Genomic DNA, 19,622 nt, shown 5'->3' on the forward strand with positions numbered 1-19,622 from the left:
GATAACCCTGATGACGTCACTATGACATCATCTGGGGCTTTTTTTTGGGCTTTTTTGACTGCTTTTAGAAAGCTCCCCTGCCTGGAGTGGGACTCCCTCTTACCAGTGAAGTGACATTAGAATCAGCGAGGTGCCCCTTTCAAAACGTCCTCCACCCAAACACATGGACTCAAATGGGAGCTCACATAAATGGATGAAACAAGAGAGCACTGCCAGTCTATGACATGCACTGAATCTGAGTCTGGCGTGGCTGCGGTGTGTTTTTTTGGCCTTATTTATTTGTCCAAAGTGCTGTTTTCTTTGGAAACATTAGACCAAAGGGAGAATGTCTGCTGCTGAATGCAACATCTAAACTCAAAGGCAGCAAAATGTCATATGATGCATTTCATTCATGTCTCAGAATATATGTGTGTGTGTGTGTGTGTGTGTTTACCCCCCTCCCTGCGTCTTTCAAATATTTCACCCGCCAGTCAAAGTCCTGAGGTCCAGCCTTCTCCTCCTCCACCCCTCCCACCTCCCCTCCTCTTCCCTCCTTGTCTCCCCGCAGCCCTCCTTCCTGTTGCTACGCTTGGAGACGTTTCCCCCGGGCCCTTTATTCCCTCTCCTCGCCATCCCTCTCTCCACTCTGTCACACCATCCCTCGGTCCCTCCCATCGCCAAGTATATTTGTGTCTTTACAACCGGCCCCACTCAGTGTGTAAAATGAATTTCCACTGAGAAATGTTTCACCTCAGCTGGACGGAGATGTCCTGACGCGACGCGCGGCTGAGAGCTGAGTGTTTTTGCGTGGTCCCAAGACGTGGAGGGTGTGTGTGACCGCGCGGCTGTGTGTTTAGGAAATGAGGGGGGCGTGTGTCGAGTGGTGAACACTGCCCCTCACACGGTGGAGTCTGGAGCAACAGCTGGATCAGCAGTCCGCCCGTCCCTCCGTGCAGCGCCGCAGGTGAGTCCGACTTTTCTTCTCATCAGAATCAGGATCAGGATCAGGAAATTGTACAAAAAAAAGTCATTCCAGAGTGGGGAAAAAAGTACCAGAACTCTCTCCACCAGCATGTTTGGAGAGGGCGCAACTTCAAAAGTCAGTATTTTAAAATAAAAGGAATAAAGGAGAAAAGTAGAAAGAAAAAATAAGAAAACAAACAGGAGCGACACAGGAGTCTTCTAAAGACGCACTTCATGTTCAGGGGACAGTGTGAGGACTTTACACACGACAAATATAAACTTACACAGGCTGGCTTCTACATCAAAGTACTCGGATCGTCTACTTGAGTAAAAGCACCACAGTTTAGAAGTACTCTATTACAAGTAAAAGTGTTGCCTTCAAAATTGTACTTCAGTAAAAGGACAAAAGTATTAGCATCAAAACTAAAGCCAAAAGTGAAAATACTCTATTAGTTGATTCTATTTTGTATTATTAATCTGAATCTTGAAAGTGAAAGAGTAGAAGTATAACGTGTAAAGTAAAGTACAAGTACCTACAAATTGTACTGTACTTGAGTAAATGTATTTGGTTACTTTCCACCACTGACTATTACAATAATCAGCACATTAGAGACCTTATGGTAGAATTTGGAAAATTATATTTTCTTACTTTAAGCACCTTGTTTATATAAGTTGCAAGTTTTGTTTTATATATTACATATGTGTTCGATTACTCAGTTCTACATTCCATGATTTTCCTGCTGTTTGATTAGAATATTATCATTATTATTATTTAGGAATGAAATATCAGATGCAGATGAAACCTTTGCAGATCTCTGATTTAATATATTCCTCTTTAATTTATCGCCTGCTGCTCAAAATTGAGCGTCCTTGGATTCTCAGAAGACTCGCAACAGTGTGCGTGCTGATGATCTTTTCTTTTTGACAAGCAGACGTCAGACTGATATTCATGCACATTTTGAAAGATTGATGTAAAAAACAAAAACCGATTCCTTGCCAACCCATGGAAGTCCATTTCTGACTTACCACCTCATAATTTTGACTTAATAAATCAAGAGTCTGGGTTAGGGTTTGACTTAGAAAGTCAAAATATTGACTCATTTTTATCATTTTATCATGACTAACTTTACATCTATTTTTTTCTGTTCCTGGTATGAATGGGCTTCGATATAAACCAGGATGGTTGGTTAGGGCTGCAACTGAAGATTATTCTAATTAAGCCGCTAATTAAATGAAAATCAGTTTGTCTATGACGAGTCTGAAAATAGATCATTATAATTTCCCACAGCTCGAGGTGACATATTCAAATTGCTTGTGTAATTCAACCATTTGTCCAAAACCTAAATCTATTCAGTGAATAAAGAAAAGCATCAAATTCTGACATTTGAGAAGCTGGAACAAAATGACTGAAATTATCTGTCTTATTGCCTGTTTCTGTTCACCAGGATGTTGCAAGAGGGGTCATCACATTAAGTCAGTCTAGTAGTGAAATGTTCATGATGCCTTCACTGTCAGGGGTTGGATGGACTGTTCTCTGTCTCCTTCTCTGGAAGAGGATGGGAGGTAAGAACATAAGTGGGACTTGTCAACATTATCTTTAGACCATCAAAAATGATTGCTGTGTTGTGAAAACATTAAAAGTGTCAAAGGTGATATTTCCTCTGCTCAAGCAGCCACAAGTCAAACAGTCTTTATTTTAAGAGTCAGAACGAAAGTGAAAATTGTTACATAGCTTCTTCTGGGAGATTTTCCAGTCCCCTCCAGCAAGGATTTAAGCTCAGCATGCACACATCACGCTGCCTGTTGTGTCACCTGATACAATGAAAGAAGGCAGAACATGCATGTAGAAGAAGCAGAGCATTGATCTCACTCCTGATTATGTTATTTGACATAGAGGAATATTGGTGTACACCCCACTGCAGTTATGGTTTAATTTATTATCACACTTTGTCATCTGCTATTCCTCCTCAGCTCAAAGTGTGGAGGAGCGATGCTCTGTGGCTGGTCCAGTCGGAGAGCTACACCCTGTGCAGGGTCTGCTGGAGAGGTTTGAGGCTGGTCCGGGCTGTGCTGCTAGAGAACGTGGGAACAAGGAAACTCATGTCATTGCAGTGGGGAGAGTGACAAACAGCCCTGAAAACAAGGTAAAGAGCTCTCAGTGTCCAAAGAGATCAGTATCCAAGGCTTTTAATGCAACAGACTGAACACTCTCAAAGTCATTTCAATAGACCCTAAACATTAGCTGCTCTAAGCACCTGGGTGTCAGGTGGGTCTTTGTTTGGAAAAATCACGGAATGAGATGGTTTTAAAATTTCCAACTCCATCTGGGTGTAAAAACCCTGAAACTGACTAAATGTGTTGTAAAAGGTTGTTACACTAGAAGTCAAACATATAACAGAATATATCAATGAATAATGTTGTGGAGTTAAAAAAAAAAAAAAAGCTTTTGACACACCTTCCTATTCTGTCTGCAGGTGACGGTGTTGCTGAAGCCTTTGTCTCTGTTCCCCTCACCTCTTAGAGCCCTCCACCTGCTGCTCAGCTCCAAGCTCCCAGTCACCTGGTGGCTGGAGGCTGAGAGACTGCCCCCCAACCTCCCGGTGGTGGTGCAGGTCAGTCACAGTGTGCAGAAGAGTGTATCGCAATTTGCCCATCAAGATCCTCGGCGTCACTACCAGTTCTCATTTGATTGAGTGCACATTAAAATGATATGCCTCATAATGCGAGCTGTTTCTACGTTGCATCAGTTTCTTTATTCTGAACTGTTCTTCTTTGTCCTCATCTGCTAGGTGTCCTCAAACTCCAGCGTACAGTCCCGCACCATGCTTTTCCATGTCCAAACGGTACATTCGCTACCTTTTCATCCACGTGCACTGTACCGCTGGGCTCTGAAACACCACAGCAACCTGTCCTCCCTGACACACACAACACATGGCAATCGGGTCTACGTCTCACTGGGAGAGGGTGAGCCACCAAGACACCAAATATCATAGTGATGAGAAATCATATTGAACCATCAAGTAATAGTTGACAGTTTGACATTTTTGGAAATACTTTTATCTGCTTTCTTGTGGAGAGTTTGATGAGAAGATCGAGACCACCTGCACAGTACAGTAACTATGTAGCTGACGCCAGCAGCCGGTTAGCTTAGCTTAGCATAACGACCGGAAACAGGGGGAAACCTGGCTCTCATCAAACAAAATCATGTTAACATGTTATATCATGTTTGTTTAACCCATACAAAAAACAAAACATTTTTAGTTCTGACAGAGCCAGGCTAGCCCGTCTTTATGCTAAGCTAAGCCAACCTGCTGCTGGCTGGCTATAGCCTTATATTAACAGACAGATGCAAGAGTGGTGTCTAACTCCCTTCTCATCTAACTCCCAACAAGAAAGCAAACAATGAATTTTCCAAAATGTTACACTATCGCTTTAAGCTAAACATCTGTGCACTGGTTTGGTGATCTGTAGGTTAAAATTCAGGTCATACTATCTTATCATTCATCTCCCCTCTCTGTTCTCACGACACATGACGCTTTGCTGCGGTCCGACAGATTGTAAAGTAAGATCTTGTGAGACTTACTTCCCTTTCAAAAAACCCCTCTTGCTCTGTCTCCATATTATAGATCCAACCCTGTCTGCTGTGTGCCAGCTGCAGTCCATGTTCCTCTCTCACAACTACATGACCTCTGACCTGCAGCCACAGGAAGTGCAGGGCTGCACCGACGCGCCAGCAGGTGGGATCAGCCCTGAAGTCCACGTGATCAGGCTCCATTCAGCCGGCTCGGGGCTCTGTGGGTGAGAACATGCAGCCTCGGAAAGTCCTGCCAAGAGCACTTATTACTGTGTTAGAGCCATGCGATCTTCTCTCTCTCTCTCTCTCTCTCCGTTTCCATCTTCAGCTCTCTCCAAGTGGAGGTGATTGTCTCTCTTGTGCCCCTGGTGGCCAACTCAAAGACCCAGAAGGTTGTGCTGATTCTCAGCAGCTCGGTGCCAGTCAACTGGGCCATCGTTGCTCATGGTGTCAGGGGTCGTGTCACTGTTCATGTAAGGGGGCCATCTCTCTTTGCTTTTCCAGATACCGGTTTAAGAGTTTGTCATCTGATTTAAATGTCTAACAAGTGCCGAAAGAGTCGTTTTGGTAAAGACACAGCAAAGTGACTGGAATGGATAAGGCTGGCATTATCCTATTTTTTTTTTTATTGTGAACAAAACTCATGAAAAGACCAAACCAGCAATGAATTGATCCTGCTAACAAGTAGTGCCTATGTAGCCAAAGCCTGACATTTCAATTTGGATTTTAAGGTTGCAGTAAGTAACAGTTGTAACTGACAAATGATTGAGAAGTGCATGAGACCAAGCTCACCTTTACAGCATCCCTACAGAAACCATGAGGTTAAACCACGAACAGATAAAAGGATGGATTACTAATTGGGCAAAATCATATTAATGTTTTTCATCACGTTTTCATCCATTATGTCCTCTACTGGATTGTACTTTGATCAGCTTTCTTCATTTGTTTTCTCTCTCTCTCTGTAGTCCTCCAACAGTGTATCCCCACCCTACCCACCTGAGCCTGACCTGACCCTGTCCAGTACCCTTAACTCTGACCTGTCCACAATATCTGACGTTCTAGTGTGGGCCAGTGAGAGCGGCTACACCAAGGTGACCTCATACACTGAGGCTGACCTGGCCAATCGCTTTGTGATCCAGCTGGCTGGGGGTGGGACAGGTCAGGACCCCTGTGTGTCTCTTGTTTCCATCACTGTGTGAGTGACCTGAACGTTCCAGCTTTATGTTGTAATCCACCCTAGTTATTTTTAATTTCCTTTATGTATAGGAGAATTCTTTGCTTGCTCTTCTGTGTCCCAGAATATTTCCATCAATGCATATATGTTGAATGATGGGCATTGAGGTCTAAGTGTGAACATTGGCTGTCTCTGTGTCTCCTCTCTGTCTGTGCCACAGACGTGGTTGCAGTGATGAACCCTCTGGTTGTGAGGCCTCCCTGGGCTGAGGAGCGCAGGCTGAGGCAGTGGCTGAACGGCGGAGGCCGAGCGGGAGGGGGCCAGGAGAGTTTCACAGTGCAGTGTGAAGACGGACGCCTCAGCGTGACCGTGGACCAACACATCCTGCAGGTCTTCATACCTCAGTATTAGATGCAGCGTTAGATGTAAACAATTCATAAAGAAAGAAGCTAGCTACCACAACTCAATATAATCCAGTGGTTTCACTATAATCTGCATTAAGTTACTGTAGTGTCAACATCACATTCAGAAGATGTTTAAATAAAAAAGTTATTTATTTAAATTTAACTATAAACATCAATTAGATACACTAACTCTGTGAACATCATACTTGCTAAACATGTTAGCATTGTGTGCATGTTGCCATGCTAGTGTTAGCATTTAGCTAAAAGCAACACATGTTATGTCTTCACTCAGGAGCTTGGTCTTTCCCCATAGCCCCTGCTTTTATCCTGCTCAAATTGTATGCTTGCACTCAGATATTTTGGCTTTATTATATGAAATTTTGACAGGTTGTTGCACAAAAATATCAGAGAGCAGATTTTCATGAGCGCCCAGAAGCAGCCTGAGTGAGAAGGAGAAGGGCTGAAGCTGGAGCGCAGGAAATCAAGAAACAACATTTAAGCGCAAGCAGGGGCGATTTGAGTGCGAGGGCAGGGTTTTGAGGGAAAGCATTACAAATTCTGAATGTGAAATCAAGTCATGCCCTCAAATTGGAAGACCACGCTCTTGAATAAAATTGGAAAAAAGCCCCATACACTGACCCAAAGTATAGACTCGCTATAGCTGCTAGCATGGCTGTAGACTCTGGTTAAAATGGTGTGACCAACTACCTTCCAGTTATACAGAGAGATTATTCAGTTTGAAAGTTAGGTGGTCTCACATCAGCTCCCTTCTTCAGAGCTTGTCTGTCCCAGTGGCTGCCGTGACTCTACGGGACTCGACGTGCCAGGCTCAGTCTAATGGGAGCCATTTCCTGTTGGTGTTCCCAGTCATTTCCTGTGGGACTGACGGTCTGCTCCTGGGACAGCCCAGAGGGGTGCAGTACAAAAACATGGTGAGATAAAAAAACAATGTGGACAGAAAGGGATAAGAGATATATAAAATGATTGTATCTTTAATTCTTTGTTGTCTATGAAACCCTATGTTACGTATATTTTTACAGAATTAGATTCAATGTGTTCCATTTGAATTTATAATATAATCCATTATTTTTCCTTTTTTTTCATTCACCTTTGATAAAATTCTGGGAGATTTTAAAAGTCTACGTTATCATTGTTCATATTATTTACATAAACCAACAGAAACAGAGGCAGAGAGAATTAGAGAGGTGGTTTGAGAAACCAAACAGCAGAAACAGGCTTTTAGAGCACAGCTGGATTCAAAATAAGGCAAAGGTCAAAGTTTATCAGACTGTGGTGAAAACAAAAACACAAAGCGCATAATGGACATAATAGTAAGTGGTAATTGTCCCCTTTGAGACTCGTGACCCAGGTCATCATGACCTGTTCTTAGTTAAAGCCTAAAAATAGGATGCTGCTCAGGAGCAAATTAAGTGAGAGAAAGTCTCGGTTCAGTGGCAGCAAATTGGAAGAGGTGTGGGGGTGTGTGTGTTGAAACACTGAATGAAAAATGTATCTATGATGTGTAAAAATATGTTTCCTGTTGACTGTAATAATCACGTTTTATGCCAGATAATAACAACTGCCATCGAAAGAGAGATGACTCTGTCTTAAACAGTGAAAACGGGATGAAATAAAAGCATGGATAACTCTTTCCAGGTTAGCAGAGGATAGAAAAGATGTAATCTGTATGTTTTTTAAGTGGAGGAAGCAGGACTGAAATAATACGTAATTAGTACAGAAGAGCTGAGTGGAGTGGGGAGTGCCGAATAATATGATCTTGGATTTACTGTTGTTTAGCTGCAAGAAAGTGTTGCACTTAACCCCGTCACGGCAGTTAATGAGAGTGACAAGATTATCTCCAGGTGCTCTTGGTACGGACAGCTGGGTGTCATCAGCGTAAAAATGAAAATTCATATTATTTGTGATTGATGCCCCCAAGAGGAAGCATGTCAACAGAAAACAGCAGTGGAGCTAAAACTCAGCATGGAGATAGACAGCAATAGAGAACGTTATTTTTAACCTGTAGTCTTCTGTTGGCCATATTTAGGATACCATAGTTGCAGTGAATCATCCCATACAGCACACCGTTCTGCTTCCCTCTCCTCCGTCCTCTTTGTCCAGGTGTTATTATGGAGAGACAAGCCTCAGACCATTCTGGCACTCAATGGGACAGACAAGAAGTCCAGAAGTCCACTCGGCATACATGTGAGCTATCTGTGCATACGCATGTGTCTGTCGTCTTCATTTTGGTACAATAAATACATTGAGGATTTAATTTATAACCTGTAATCACCCGTTTCTCCTCTCAGTTCAGCTGTTTGGCTGCAGTCCCCGCCCCCCCCGGCCCTGCCAACAGTGATGATGTCGATGTTTACACTCCTCAAGCGGGGCTGGTCCCCTGGGCACCCGCGGGTCCAGGGCCTGATCCAGGACTGAGCCACCTACCGATGCCCAGACACAGACCTGGGCCTGTTCTTATTTTGAAGCTTTTTGTCACTGAGGGCTACGAGCAGGGGCGGATTGGCCCCTGTGTCATCACTGCAGACCACCGTGTCTTTGTTGAGGTGTGTGTGTGTGTGTGTGTGTGTGTGTGTGTGTGTGTGTGTGTGTGTTGTATATTTTCCATGCTTATTTGCCATTTTGACGCACACCAATTCTCAAGAACTTCATTGGTGTTGATTTTCTTGTTCTAAACTCTGATATACATCTTGATCGCGGCAAATGATATTACTGATGATACTCTCAGCACTCTGTTACCAGAGAAACAGTATAAACTGACTGACTTCATGGTGCATGGTGCATTCCTTTGATCCTGTTCATGTCATACATCTTCTAGTCTTCTTCATCACTGTTTTGTTATCTGTCGTACTGCAGATTTCAGCCAAAGGGCCCTTCGCAGATGTCGTGGAGGTGAAGTCATGTGTTGTCTCTCCTCTGTCAGACCCAAAAAAGTCCAGTTTCTGGACTGTTGTTAGCGACGGCTGTTCCTCGGACCCCTCACTGATGCTCGGTGCAAAGACAAAAGATGAAGAGGAAGAAGAGGCCGAAGGTGACGGTGAACTGGAAGAGGAAATGGAAGAGATAGAGGGACTGAAAAAAGGCAGGATATATGATGGAGATGGAGATGTCTCTCAGCAACACAAAGTTGAAAGAAAAGGGGGAGAAGCACCAGAAAGGAAGGAGTGGAGTAACACTCGTCTGGGAGCAGAGGAGGAGATGCAGCCCTTGAGGTTTAGTTTCATCCTGCGGCCAGTTTATAATGACTCTATGCAGTTCCTCCACTGCAGCCTGCGCTTGTGTGTTTCTGACTCGATAGGAGGGGAACCCACGAAGGAAACAGTAAAGAGTGGCTGTCAGGGTGGGCTACGTATCCCTCCACTTGTGTCTAGATCACCCAGACATCAGGTAACACGCTCATGCAGAATAAAGCCTCCTGTCGCGTGCAGTAACATGGAATGTTAAAGGAATAGTTTGACATTTTGGGAGGTATACCTATTTGCTTTCTTGTTCAGAGTTAGATGACAAGATTGATACCACACGCTAAATATAAAGCTACGGCCAGCAGCCGGTTAGCGTAGCTTAGCATAAAGACTAGAAACAGGGGGAACAGCGAGTCTGGCTCTGTCCAAAAATCCACCTACCAGCTCCTCTAAAGCTCACCAATAAACACATTGTATCTGTGTTGTTATTCTGTTCAAAAACTGAAATGTAAAAATGACATGTTGTGGTTTTACGGGCGGTTATGGAGCAGTGACTTCCTGGAGCCTTACCTGGTTGCCTGTCAAATCTCACGGTGACAACAAGACTTCAGCTGTGTTGGTAGGTGTATTTTGATACCTTTGGGCAGAGCCAGGCCAGCTGTTTCCTGCCTTCAAGCTAAGCTAAGCCAAGCTAACTGGCTGCCCTACTGTAGCTTCATATTTACAGTACAGACATGTGAGTGGTATCAATCTTCTTATCAAACTCTCAGCAAGAAAGCGTATTTGCCCAAAATGTAAAAATACTGCTTTAATGCAAGTTTGACTCAAACAGCAAAATGTTTACTATTCACAGACCTCCAGAAGGATTGTTTGTCTGTGCAAGTTGATGCCATAGCTATGAAATATAAAAACTAAAAGAAAAGAAGTGTGAAAAAGAAATTGTTGATAATTATTTATCCTGTCCACTTAGTATCGAACCACCTTCTGGTATCATGGCTCTGCAAGGTGGTAACAGCCTAACTAACATACAGACCTTCTCCTGTATTCTCGTCCCAGTGCGAGACCAGAAACCTCTCCAGGCCCATGGTGGTCACACAGCCTATTAGCTCACTGGCACCCAAACTGCAGAGGCCCCCTGCTGGCCAAAGAACCAAGAGACTGAGTGTCTCCCCACTGGCCAGTCCCGACCCAGAGCACAGCAGTGAGTATCATTCATCTGTGTTACTGTGAGACTATTGAACCTCCCTCATGAGCACTCTGTCTCCAGGCTCTGTGCTGCAGACAGGACCGGTGATGGGAATTGTCTTCGTTGCCTTTGTGATGGGTGTCAGCCTGATGGGGGGGCTGTGGTGCATCTATTACTACACAGGTAATGAGATACGCTCCCTTCTGTTACTGAAAATGTATGGTGCCGAATGCGTAATCATCCGAAAATCCAAAGTCGATTGAGCGTACAGCACATTTGACATGTTAACTGGACAAATTAAAAGTATTTATCATCATCAAATCCATTGATATCTTTTGCAGCTGTTGATCACTGATTAATGTAACAAAGGGACTATATGCATTCATTTTTTGAAGGGGCACGCCCAGCATCACTTGCAGGAGAAGGTAATTTAACAGACCAGATTCATGGAGTCCACAACATCTGGAATCCACCTTCACTGTCTGATCAGTCCTCCAGCTTGGTGTAGAGGTAAGATCCACCAATATTACACACTAAGGTCTGTTTATAGATCTGGGGGAGGACTACTGCATATGTACAGCAAAAGTTGTATAAAGCCTTTTCAAGCTTCCAGAGGGAGCTGTGTGAAGCCTGATAAATTGCCTCAAGTGATGTCACTACTAGCATAACACACCTGAATCTCTGACTGAGCTGTCGTTGCATTGTGGGTAATATAGGCACCAGATTTTTACAAGGATGATAAATGTGCATCGATTAAAAAAAAAAAAAAAAAAAAAAACACTGTCCGTGGTGACTCTCGGTGACGCAGGAGTGCAATGCAAAATCATGGGCGTTCTCTTTTAAAGGGGAATCACCAAATGCGTTACTTCGTTCCGGTGTTTTGAAACTACTCTTGAATTTGTACATATATTTGTGCGTATGGGGGAATTTATCATCGCTGAAGACGGAAACATCGTCTCCACCATCAGATGTGCCGCGGGTACAGAGCAGTCATCAGGAACCCAAAGACTCCTGTCTGGACTTGGAACGATGACAAATCAGACCGTATTTTTGTCTTTTGCTCAGGGCTGACTCGTTTCAGTTCTGTCTTTTGCCTTACGTTGCACCTCAACTCACATGTGAAACTGGTGATTGAAAGACACACTATTGACACTTGATTTAAATCAATTCATATAACATACCAATTGTTATGCGACATACCTGTGTGTTTACGATATTGTTATTTCAAAGTAAATGTATGGAGTATGTGTAGTATGTCTCATGCCGGTTCAATGGCAGGGTTGGGCATACACTTTTGTTAGCTAAATATCAATTATCTTGTAGTATTATTTACTCTTGTTTTCCTTAGAGTTCATCTATGTTTAGATTTTTTAATGACACTAAGTACCATCCAAATGATGATGCCAACAATATCAATGTTATGTCATTGCTAGTCGGTCAGAAGTGCATCTGCCACCATCCCGTTTGTTCAAATAAAACACATTTCTAGTGGCTTACAGAGTAAAACTGTACAGGTTACTCCAGCTGGGCTGCACCGAGTGAACCGGATGTCAAAGGAGTGTATTTAAAATAAACTGTAGTGGTTAGAAGCGCCGGCAGCTCCAGAAAATATATCAGCATTAGGCGAGCACCTGCAGATTTCACCTCCGATATGCCAGATAGGTCTGAACAGTTTCATTCTTTTATCTCTTTCTCAGGATTTCCTCCTGCAAATCTGAGAAAGGAGAACTGGGACAGAGGTTCTAACAACTTGTGTGTGTGTGTGCGTGTGTGTGTGTGTGTGTTTTTGATCGAGCACGGCTGCCTGTGTGTGTGTGTGTATGAGTGAGCACAGCTGCCTGTGTGTGTGTGTGTGTGCGCAGAGCCATGTTTGTGCAGCGCTCCTCAGTGTCACTCATCGCCAGCACTTACTCATCGCAGCATTGTAAAAAGTCTGATGTTTGATTCAAAGTGAAACGTTGTTTTTTTTGATGCCGCGAGCCGTCTACATCAAGTCACTTCAAAACTGGCAGCGAATCGTCACATGAAGAGGCCTTCGTCTTGATTCAACAGCATCTAAACTTGACTCAAACAGAAACCACGTCATCTTCAGAGACAGAACACAAGGTCAAAGGTGGACTGAGAGGTTATTGTGTGTAACTGTCTGTTTTACAGTCATTGTGTGAAAATGTAACTGTGAATCAGCTGGATCTCAAAACTGCATTTATCTGTATGTGAATTCTTCTGTGTTTATGTGGCAAATAAGATGTAATAAATGAGCTCAGAGCCCACTCTGACTTGCTGTTTCACTCTCAAATCACATGCAGCCCAAATAAAACAAAGGAAGTTAATGTGTTGTGAATAGGTATACAGTACTGTAAAATAAATATATTTAATTTTTAAAGCAGTAATAAAGGATCTTAGGCATCTTAGGGGCAGTGGAGTACAACACTGGATGCATGTTGCCATGCACCTGATGAATGTAACTTCAATATTCACTCTCGTTTTAACTCTGTTTTGTTCTCCGCTAACTCCTGAGAAAAATACTCTAGCAGCTAAATGCTAAATGTCGGCTGTTGGGTCCTGAGCAGGTAGTGTTTAAAGCTTTTTTGCTAAAAAAAAATCTTAAAAAAATCAGTGTTTGTAGGAAAGAACCTAATGAGAGCAGTGAGAGTGAACCAAAACATGAAAGGTACGTCGCTAAACCTTAAACCAAAACAGTGAGCTGGAAGATAGTCAGACAACTTAGCTGGGGGCTAATTCTCTGTGGGTTCCTCACAATGAGCAACCCCTTTCACATTAAACATAGTCTTTGGATCCATTGTTGACATGAAAGCATTGATTAGTGCAGCTTTAAATCTGAGTATTTTAATGTAACATCTACCCATTGTGCTTTAGAAATGGGACTCAAAATTCACTCGTGCGTGTTTTTTCATTTTTAGAAAGTAATTTGAAAATAGACATCCTGCACATGCGGTAGTGGAAGTGCATCCTGTGAGTGTGGGCTATCATCATCAGTGATCTCTGTCGGGAGTCCAGCTGCAGTGTGTTAAGGCTTCATTCAGTGATGGAAGGATACACATGCACACGAGCTACAGTCACATTCGCCCAACTTTCTGAGGAAACTAGTTCCTGAAAAACACTGACTGGATGATGTTGCTCCGAGAACACTCCTGCCTGGTACATCCTGGGCAAAATAACGCAATAGTCATTTGTGTGAATGAGCTTCCTGAAAGATGCCTCATCTTGTGAGGAGGCGTCCTATGTTCCTGCTGAACGCACAAATCCTCAACTCAAACAATGGAGCTTTTTAAATTCAAAAGCACAAACCAAAGGGGTGAAACGTCGTCTTTACACAGTCGAGTTTTATTGATATGTACCTTCCATGTTTAAGCATGGAGGTTATGAACAGACTGAACAATTATTTACAAATGCCATTTCGCCCAGTTCTGCCGTCACTTCATTGCTTCGTGGTCTCAGCTTTGAGAGTACATGTCTCCATAGCCGCACTGCGTCTCTTGGTGGCGCTGCAGGTCAACCCTGCGCTGGAAGCTGCGCTGACAGCGGGGGCAGCTGAACGGCCGGTAGCTGCTGTGCTTTCGGCTGTGGGTGATGAGGTTGGAGCTTTGGCTGAATCCTTTACCGCACACCTCGCACACGTGTGGCTTCTCACCTGAGGGAAGAGCAGGGAGATGAAGTTGGGCAGGACACAAAGCGTCAGAGTGGGAGTTTGAGCATTTTAACAGCAGAGTTTATTCACTGGCCCACCTGTGTGTATGAAGGTGTGTTTCTTCATGTCTGACTTCTGGTGGAACCTCTTGCCGCAGTACTGGCAGGGGTAGGGCCGCGTGTCCGAGTGGATGAGGAGGTGCGTGGACAGAGTGGACGAGCGCTTGAACACCTTTCCGCACACCTTGCAGCCAAAGCTACGCTCCTGGACACACGTACACAACACACGTTTCTTCCAGAGCTCGCAATGACTCCTGTTTGTAATAAAAATGATATGATGTGCTCATGTAAACATTCTCACTGTACCTTAGCTCTACCACAGCTGCCAATCGCTCTGAAGCCGAAGGGCATGTGGGGCATGTCTGTGGCAGTGGGCGATCTCATCAATGGGACAGAGAGGGTGTTGCAAACGTGGGCCTGCAGGCCCCCTCCTGATATCAGCACTTCTGAAAAAGACTGAGGGAGGCCGAGAGAGCAAGTGAAGAAGGAAAGGATGAATTAAATGGTTCAACATTTTGGGAAATATATACACTTATTCGCTTTCTGGAGAGTTAAATGAGAGGATTGATGCCATTGTCGGCCCATTTTCTCGTCGAATATAAAGCTACAGCCAGCCACCGGTTAGCTTAGCTTAGCATAAGGCTGGAAAGGGGGGGAGGGGGGCAGCTAGCCTGGCTCTGTCCAAAGATAACTAAATCCACCCGCCAGCATCTCTGAAGCTCACCAATTACTATTTCTTGACTGGGATCAGTAACTTACAGCCAGGAAATGGCAATTTCTCGTTTTTACACTTCAGTTAGGACTAAAACAAAAGAGAGAGAGCTATAAACGTTGTAAATTAGTGAGCTTTAGAAGGGCTGATAGGACAGAATCAATGGGGAGCCCATGAAATTTAGCTGGCCATTCTGGGCCCCCTTTCTGAAAACTATAACTCTGCCAGTGATTTAAAATCTCGACTCCCTCTTTTTTCTTCATGTCCATGCCAGTGTCACGTTTTTGCCTCGCTTAGGAACGAGGTCAATTTAGCAACACCTAGCAGAACTACTTGGTTAAGTGTAGGAAAAGATCACGGTCTGGGTTAAAAGAAGCATGTTAGGAATCAAACCCCGTTCTCCTGCTATTACTGACCGATATCAGCTAATTGCAGATATATCTGTATGTTCATGTATGTGCGACGTTTGAAGTTGTTTGAGGTCATTTAGAAACAGCAACGCTATTACATCATTTGTCCACAAGAGAGCAGTGGCAAGTTTATTTTTCAACTATATCTATTTTTATATTTACTATTATAGTTACTATTACAACTGCTATTACTCCTTTTCAACATATCCTGGTCACAATTCTTTAACAGCCAATTTAATGGGATCCTTATCCAAACTGTTTGTTTGTGTTATGTGTTATTAAAAAAAATCTAATTAGCTGGCATATTGTGACAGGATACTGACATCAGTATCAGTTTAAACTGAACATTCAAAGGCTTCAGATTTGTTTGTAATCTGTAAAGATTTTCTTTTTACTATTCCTGACTCTCCCAACTGTTGTGAATTAGGTTTATAAATGTATGCAGTGACCTGTATTTATTTCTAATGACATTCTTCTACCCGCAGACATTTTGAGATGTATTTAAAATGTCTTTGTTGTTGTAGATCCTTAGTTTTCACTCAGTGCAGAAGTAGAGTCGCGCAGAGCATTTCTCTTTTTGATATCGCCACAGAATAAATGACGTCACTCTGGTTTCCTCTTCCATTACTTCCAACAGCTGCCTACAACAGACAGAGATAGCGAGGACAATCCAGAGGCCTCCTACCTTTTCACAGAGTGGACACTCACTGACGGGGGATTTGAGGTCAGTGTGCGCTGTGTGGTTGAGCAACATGAAGACCAGTCTCTCCAGTTCTCTCTCTCTCTCAGATGCCCAGGGTCTGTCCGCCGAGCGCGGCCAGAAGGGCAGAGGAGCGTCTCTGCTCTCCACGGGGGCTTTTGTTAGAAAATGAAAGGATGATGATGATGATGGAGATGTCTTTAGTTTACAGAGGAGGATCTTTGTTTCGCATTTTGTGGCCTTGAATGTACAAAAATGAGTACTGAATATTGAGTTGCACATTCTTTTATAAAAACGAATGTCTCCAATAACTCAAGGCCTCCTCTTGTCTTCCTCTCAGCTTTATTCTGAGTAAACTGAATCAACCGACAGCACTTTCACATGCCACCCAAAGAACACATACTGTATATTTACTGTAGTTTCATAACAATTTCACAGTCGCAAGAAATGAAAGTGTTGCGTACCTGGAGGCCAAGGATCATCTGCGGGGGCACTAGGAGACCGGACCGCTATTCCATCCCACGGTGTGCAGGCTTCAGCCAGAAGGTCCTTGACCCCTAACACAGGGGACAGAGGCTGCACAGCATCTTCAGGATGCCTCCTGTCCGGTCCCATCGCATGCTGCACGGGCCGGTTGGCGTCCGATTGGGGCTGGGAGTGTCGTCTGCAGGAGTCCTTCGATGGGCCAAGGAGATGAGTCCTTTTGCTCTTGACGAGGAAGGACCGCGGCATGGCGGAGTCTTGACTGAGGGAGGTGATGGGAGACGAGGTAAAAATCCTGCAGAATAACACCAGCAGGAGTCTGAGAAGTCGGCTCTTTCATGTCACTCATGGAGCCTCACACACACTCCGATGTCGCGCACCTGTTGGTGCATGTTCAGTTACGATGCCAAAGCTTGAGGTTTCCTTAACAAACACAGCCCGCCACCTGCACAAAGGTTTCAGGGCTTTCATTGAGGATAACCCTGCTGCGGTGCTTTCAGGCAACTTCTAAACTGACACTGGTGTACATTTTTCTAAATCTACTACATATTTAGACATTTAGAACAACAGCAGGATTGTTTTAAATCAGGGAATTTTATTTCCACGTTACCAAAATTAAAGAAATCAATAAAGTGTGTTTAGAAAGTGCTACATTTATTAGTTTATCATGAGATATTTGGCAAATCATCTCCTAAAACTGCTTTGTTATTAGTTGGTTAGTTGGTAGGTAAATACGAAAGAGGAAAGCTCGAAAGAAAAACTAAAAGAGACAACAGAACTGAGCTGCACATTAGTAAGATCATTTTCCCCAAACTTTTTTTGTCAGCTATTTTGTATGAGCTTCTGTTATAAAGATGATTTATGTAGTCATGTAATATCATGTAAAATAATATCAACAACCTGAAGTTGCACGGAAGAAGCTGTAGCGTGCCAGCACATTGAAATTTGCCATGTTGTCGGTACATAAGAGAATGTGGAAAAATGTATAAATTGAATATAACCTTGATACTGTAAGAGTGAGACTCTAGTTGAAGAGTCGATCTTACCTCTGTGTTGCTCAGCTGAAGGTTGAGTGCTTCTTGTGTCTTCGTTGGCAACGTCCTCTTTTCTCTTTCTCACACCCATCTCCTGATGACATGACACAAAGAGATTTGATTTGATTTTGAACGGCTGCTGAGGATTGTGGGAAAACTGTCTAACTTGCTACCCTTATTGTAACAACATTATAAAAACATGACAGCATCTCTGTCTTCTCCAAAGATTCGGTCGATTGTACACTTCAGGTTTGGGACTCACGGCTGAATGAAGGTGTCATGAAACACTATAATGAGTGTTCATGTGGGTGGACTTATAAATGCACTGAGCATTCATTCTCATGTGAACATGTGGACCTTTACTGTTGAGGTGCCAATTACACATTACACTCCTTTTTACTTGTCTGTCTGTGTCTGTGTCTGCACTGAACTACAGCCTGTCTAACCTTTTTGTCAGGACGAGTTTGAAAATAATTTATTATTAAAAAATAAGTTATTTTAAATGAAAGCTTGTAAAGAAGGCAGAGATTTTACACTTTACAAAAACAATAATTTATAAGTGATTAATAAGCTCTTAATTAACGATAATCATTATCAAATGGTGTAACCCGCCTCTCGCCCCCAATGTTAGCTGGGATGATAAGCATAAGCGGTTATAGAAATGGATGGATGGATGCATTATCATATCATTTATAGACATATTCAAATGACTGATTAATTGGTTTTCTACCTTGCAAGCCATTCCAAGTAATACATAATTTACAAGTTATGAATCCATAATGAATTATTATGTCATGAAAACATTTAAAAAGCTGTAATTGCAAATATTTACTGCACATTCACTTGCTAATGAGTACTAAAATACATGTAACTATTTAAAGAATACATGAAAAGTGTGAAGTACACTATGATCATTTAAGAACAACGTGTAAAGTTTAACACTCATGGTAAAAGAAAAAAGTGCCCAATGGTAAAAAAAAAAAAAAAAAAAAAAAAAAAGATGTACCGAGTCATCATGCTGCATGTGGCTTGTCAATGCAAGTTCCTCCTTCTTCTTCCTAACAAGATGCATCCGCCCCCTGAACACATTTACCAGAACGTAGCATTAGCGGCAGCAAACTACCCTAGCCAACACCTACAGGTCCATCTTACTGCACTGGCATTTTTAAAAGCCGCAGGCTCACGCATCCTTTACGGGTGAAGGCTGGTGGCCCGGAGACACCCTGAACAATCAGAAATAAACACGACTGCCAAAACGCAAGATCTCTGCATGTACACACTAATACAGTACAAAAGTAATGGTTGACTTAAACAACTGTAGTCATCACAATGTGCTTTTAAACCTTTACAAATTATCGGTTGTTATTTCAGAATCAGAATCAGAATCAGAAACTGTTTATTGCCAAGTAACATACATTACAAGGAATTTGCCGTGGTCTGAAGGTGCTATTGTTTTGATAACAAATAAGTAGAATATAAAAGGTAAAATAAGAATAAGAATAAAAATAAAAATAAAAATAAGATAAGATAAATAACAAACAGTGCAGTGACCAGAATAAAGTAAAGTGTCCAGATAAAGTGTCCAGTAGGGGGTGGGTGCGTTAATGTAACGCAGTGGGGACAGGGGTGATGTACGTTAATATAACGTATAGCTTGTGTTTGTGTTCTGGGGGGGGGTCAGTGAGAGTTTGTCAGGTTGACTGCAGAGGGGAAGAAACTGTTTTTGTGGCAGGAGGTTTTGGTCCTGATGGACCGCAGCCTCCTGCCAGAGGGGAGGGGGTCGAACAGATGGTGTCCGGGGTGGGAGGGGTCGGCAGCGATCTTCCCTGCTCTCCTCAGGGTCCTGGAGGAGTACAGGTCCTGAAGAGATGGGAGGTTGCAGCCGATCACCCTCTCTGCAGAGCGGATGATACGCTGCAGTCTGCGTCTGTCCTTGGTGGAGGCAGCAGCGTACCAGACGGTGATGGAGGAGGTGAGGATGGACTCTATGATGGCGGTGTAGAAGTGAACCAGCATTGTTTGTGGCAGGTTAAACTTCCTCAGCTGCCTCAGGAAGTACATCCTCTGTTGGGCTTTCTTGATGAGGGAGCTGATG

At 43.2% G+C, this 19,622-nt stretch overlaps 2 protein-coding genes across 2 annotated transcripts; one reads left to right on the top strand and one right to left on the bottom strand.

Annotated features, from left to right (window-relative positions):
- Positions 1-831: 831 nt before the first annotated feature.
- Positions 832-12,750, top strand: engl (endoglin, like). Its single transcript, XM_070923036.1, has 17 exons — positions 832-943; positions 2,388-2,505; positions 2,914-3,086; positions 3,417-3,554; positions 3,732-3,906; positions 4,569-4,740; positions 4,845-4,989; positions 5,482-5,674; positions 5,911-6,080; positions 6,871-7,026; positions 8,216-8,299; positions 8,404-8,658; positions 8,969-9,499; positions 10,351-10,495; positions 10,562-10,663; positions 10,876-10,990; positions 12,178-12,750. The coding sequence occupies exons 2-16, from the start codon at positions 2,433-2,435 to the stop codon at positions 10,986-10,988; spliced, it is 2,625 nt and encodes an 874-aa protein (XP_070779137.1). The 5' UTR covers positions 832-943; positions 2,388-2,432; the 3' UTR covers positions 10,989-10,990; positions 12,178-12,750.
- Positions 12,751-13,823: 1,073 nt separating this feature from the next.
- Positions 13,824-16,742, bottom strand: LOC139300662 (zinc finger protein Gfi-1b). The gene is made up of 5 exons (XM_070923819.1): positions 16,475-16,742; positions 15,996-16,165; positions 14,495-14,644; positions 14,228-14,393; positions 13,824-14,132 (listed from the first exon to the last, which is right to left on the bottom strand). Exons 1-5 carry the CDS (start codon positions 16,740-16,742, stop codon positions 13,936-13,938), a joined length of 951 nt encoding a protein of 316 aa, XP_070779920.1. The 3' UTR covers positions 13,824-13,935.
- Positions 16,743-19,622: the final 2,880 nt, after the last annotated feature.

Source organism: Enoplosus armatus, chromosome 17 (assembly GCF_043641665.1).
Source record: "Enoplosus armatus isolate fEnoArm2 chromosome 17, fEnoArm2.hap1, whole genome shotgun sequence".
Lineage (NCBI taxonomy): Eukaryota > Metazoa > Chordata > Actinopteri > Centrarchiformes > Enoplosidae > Enoplosus > Enoplosus armatus.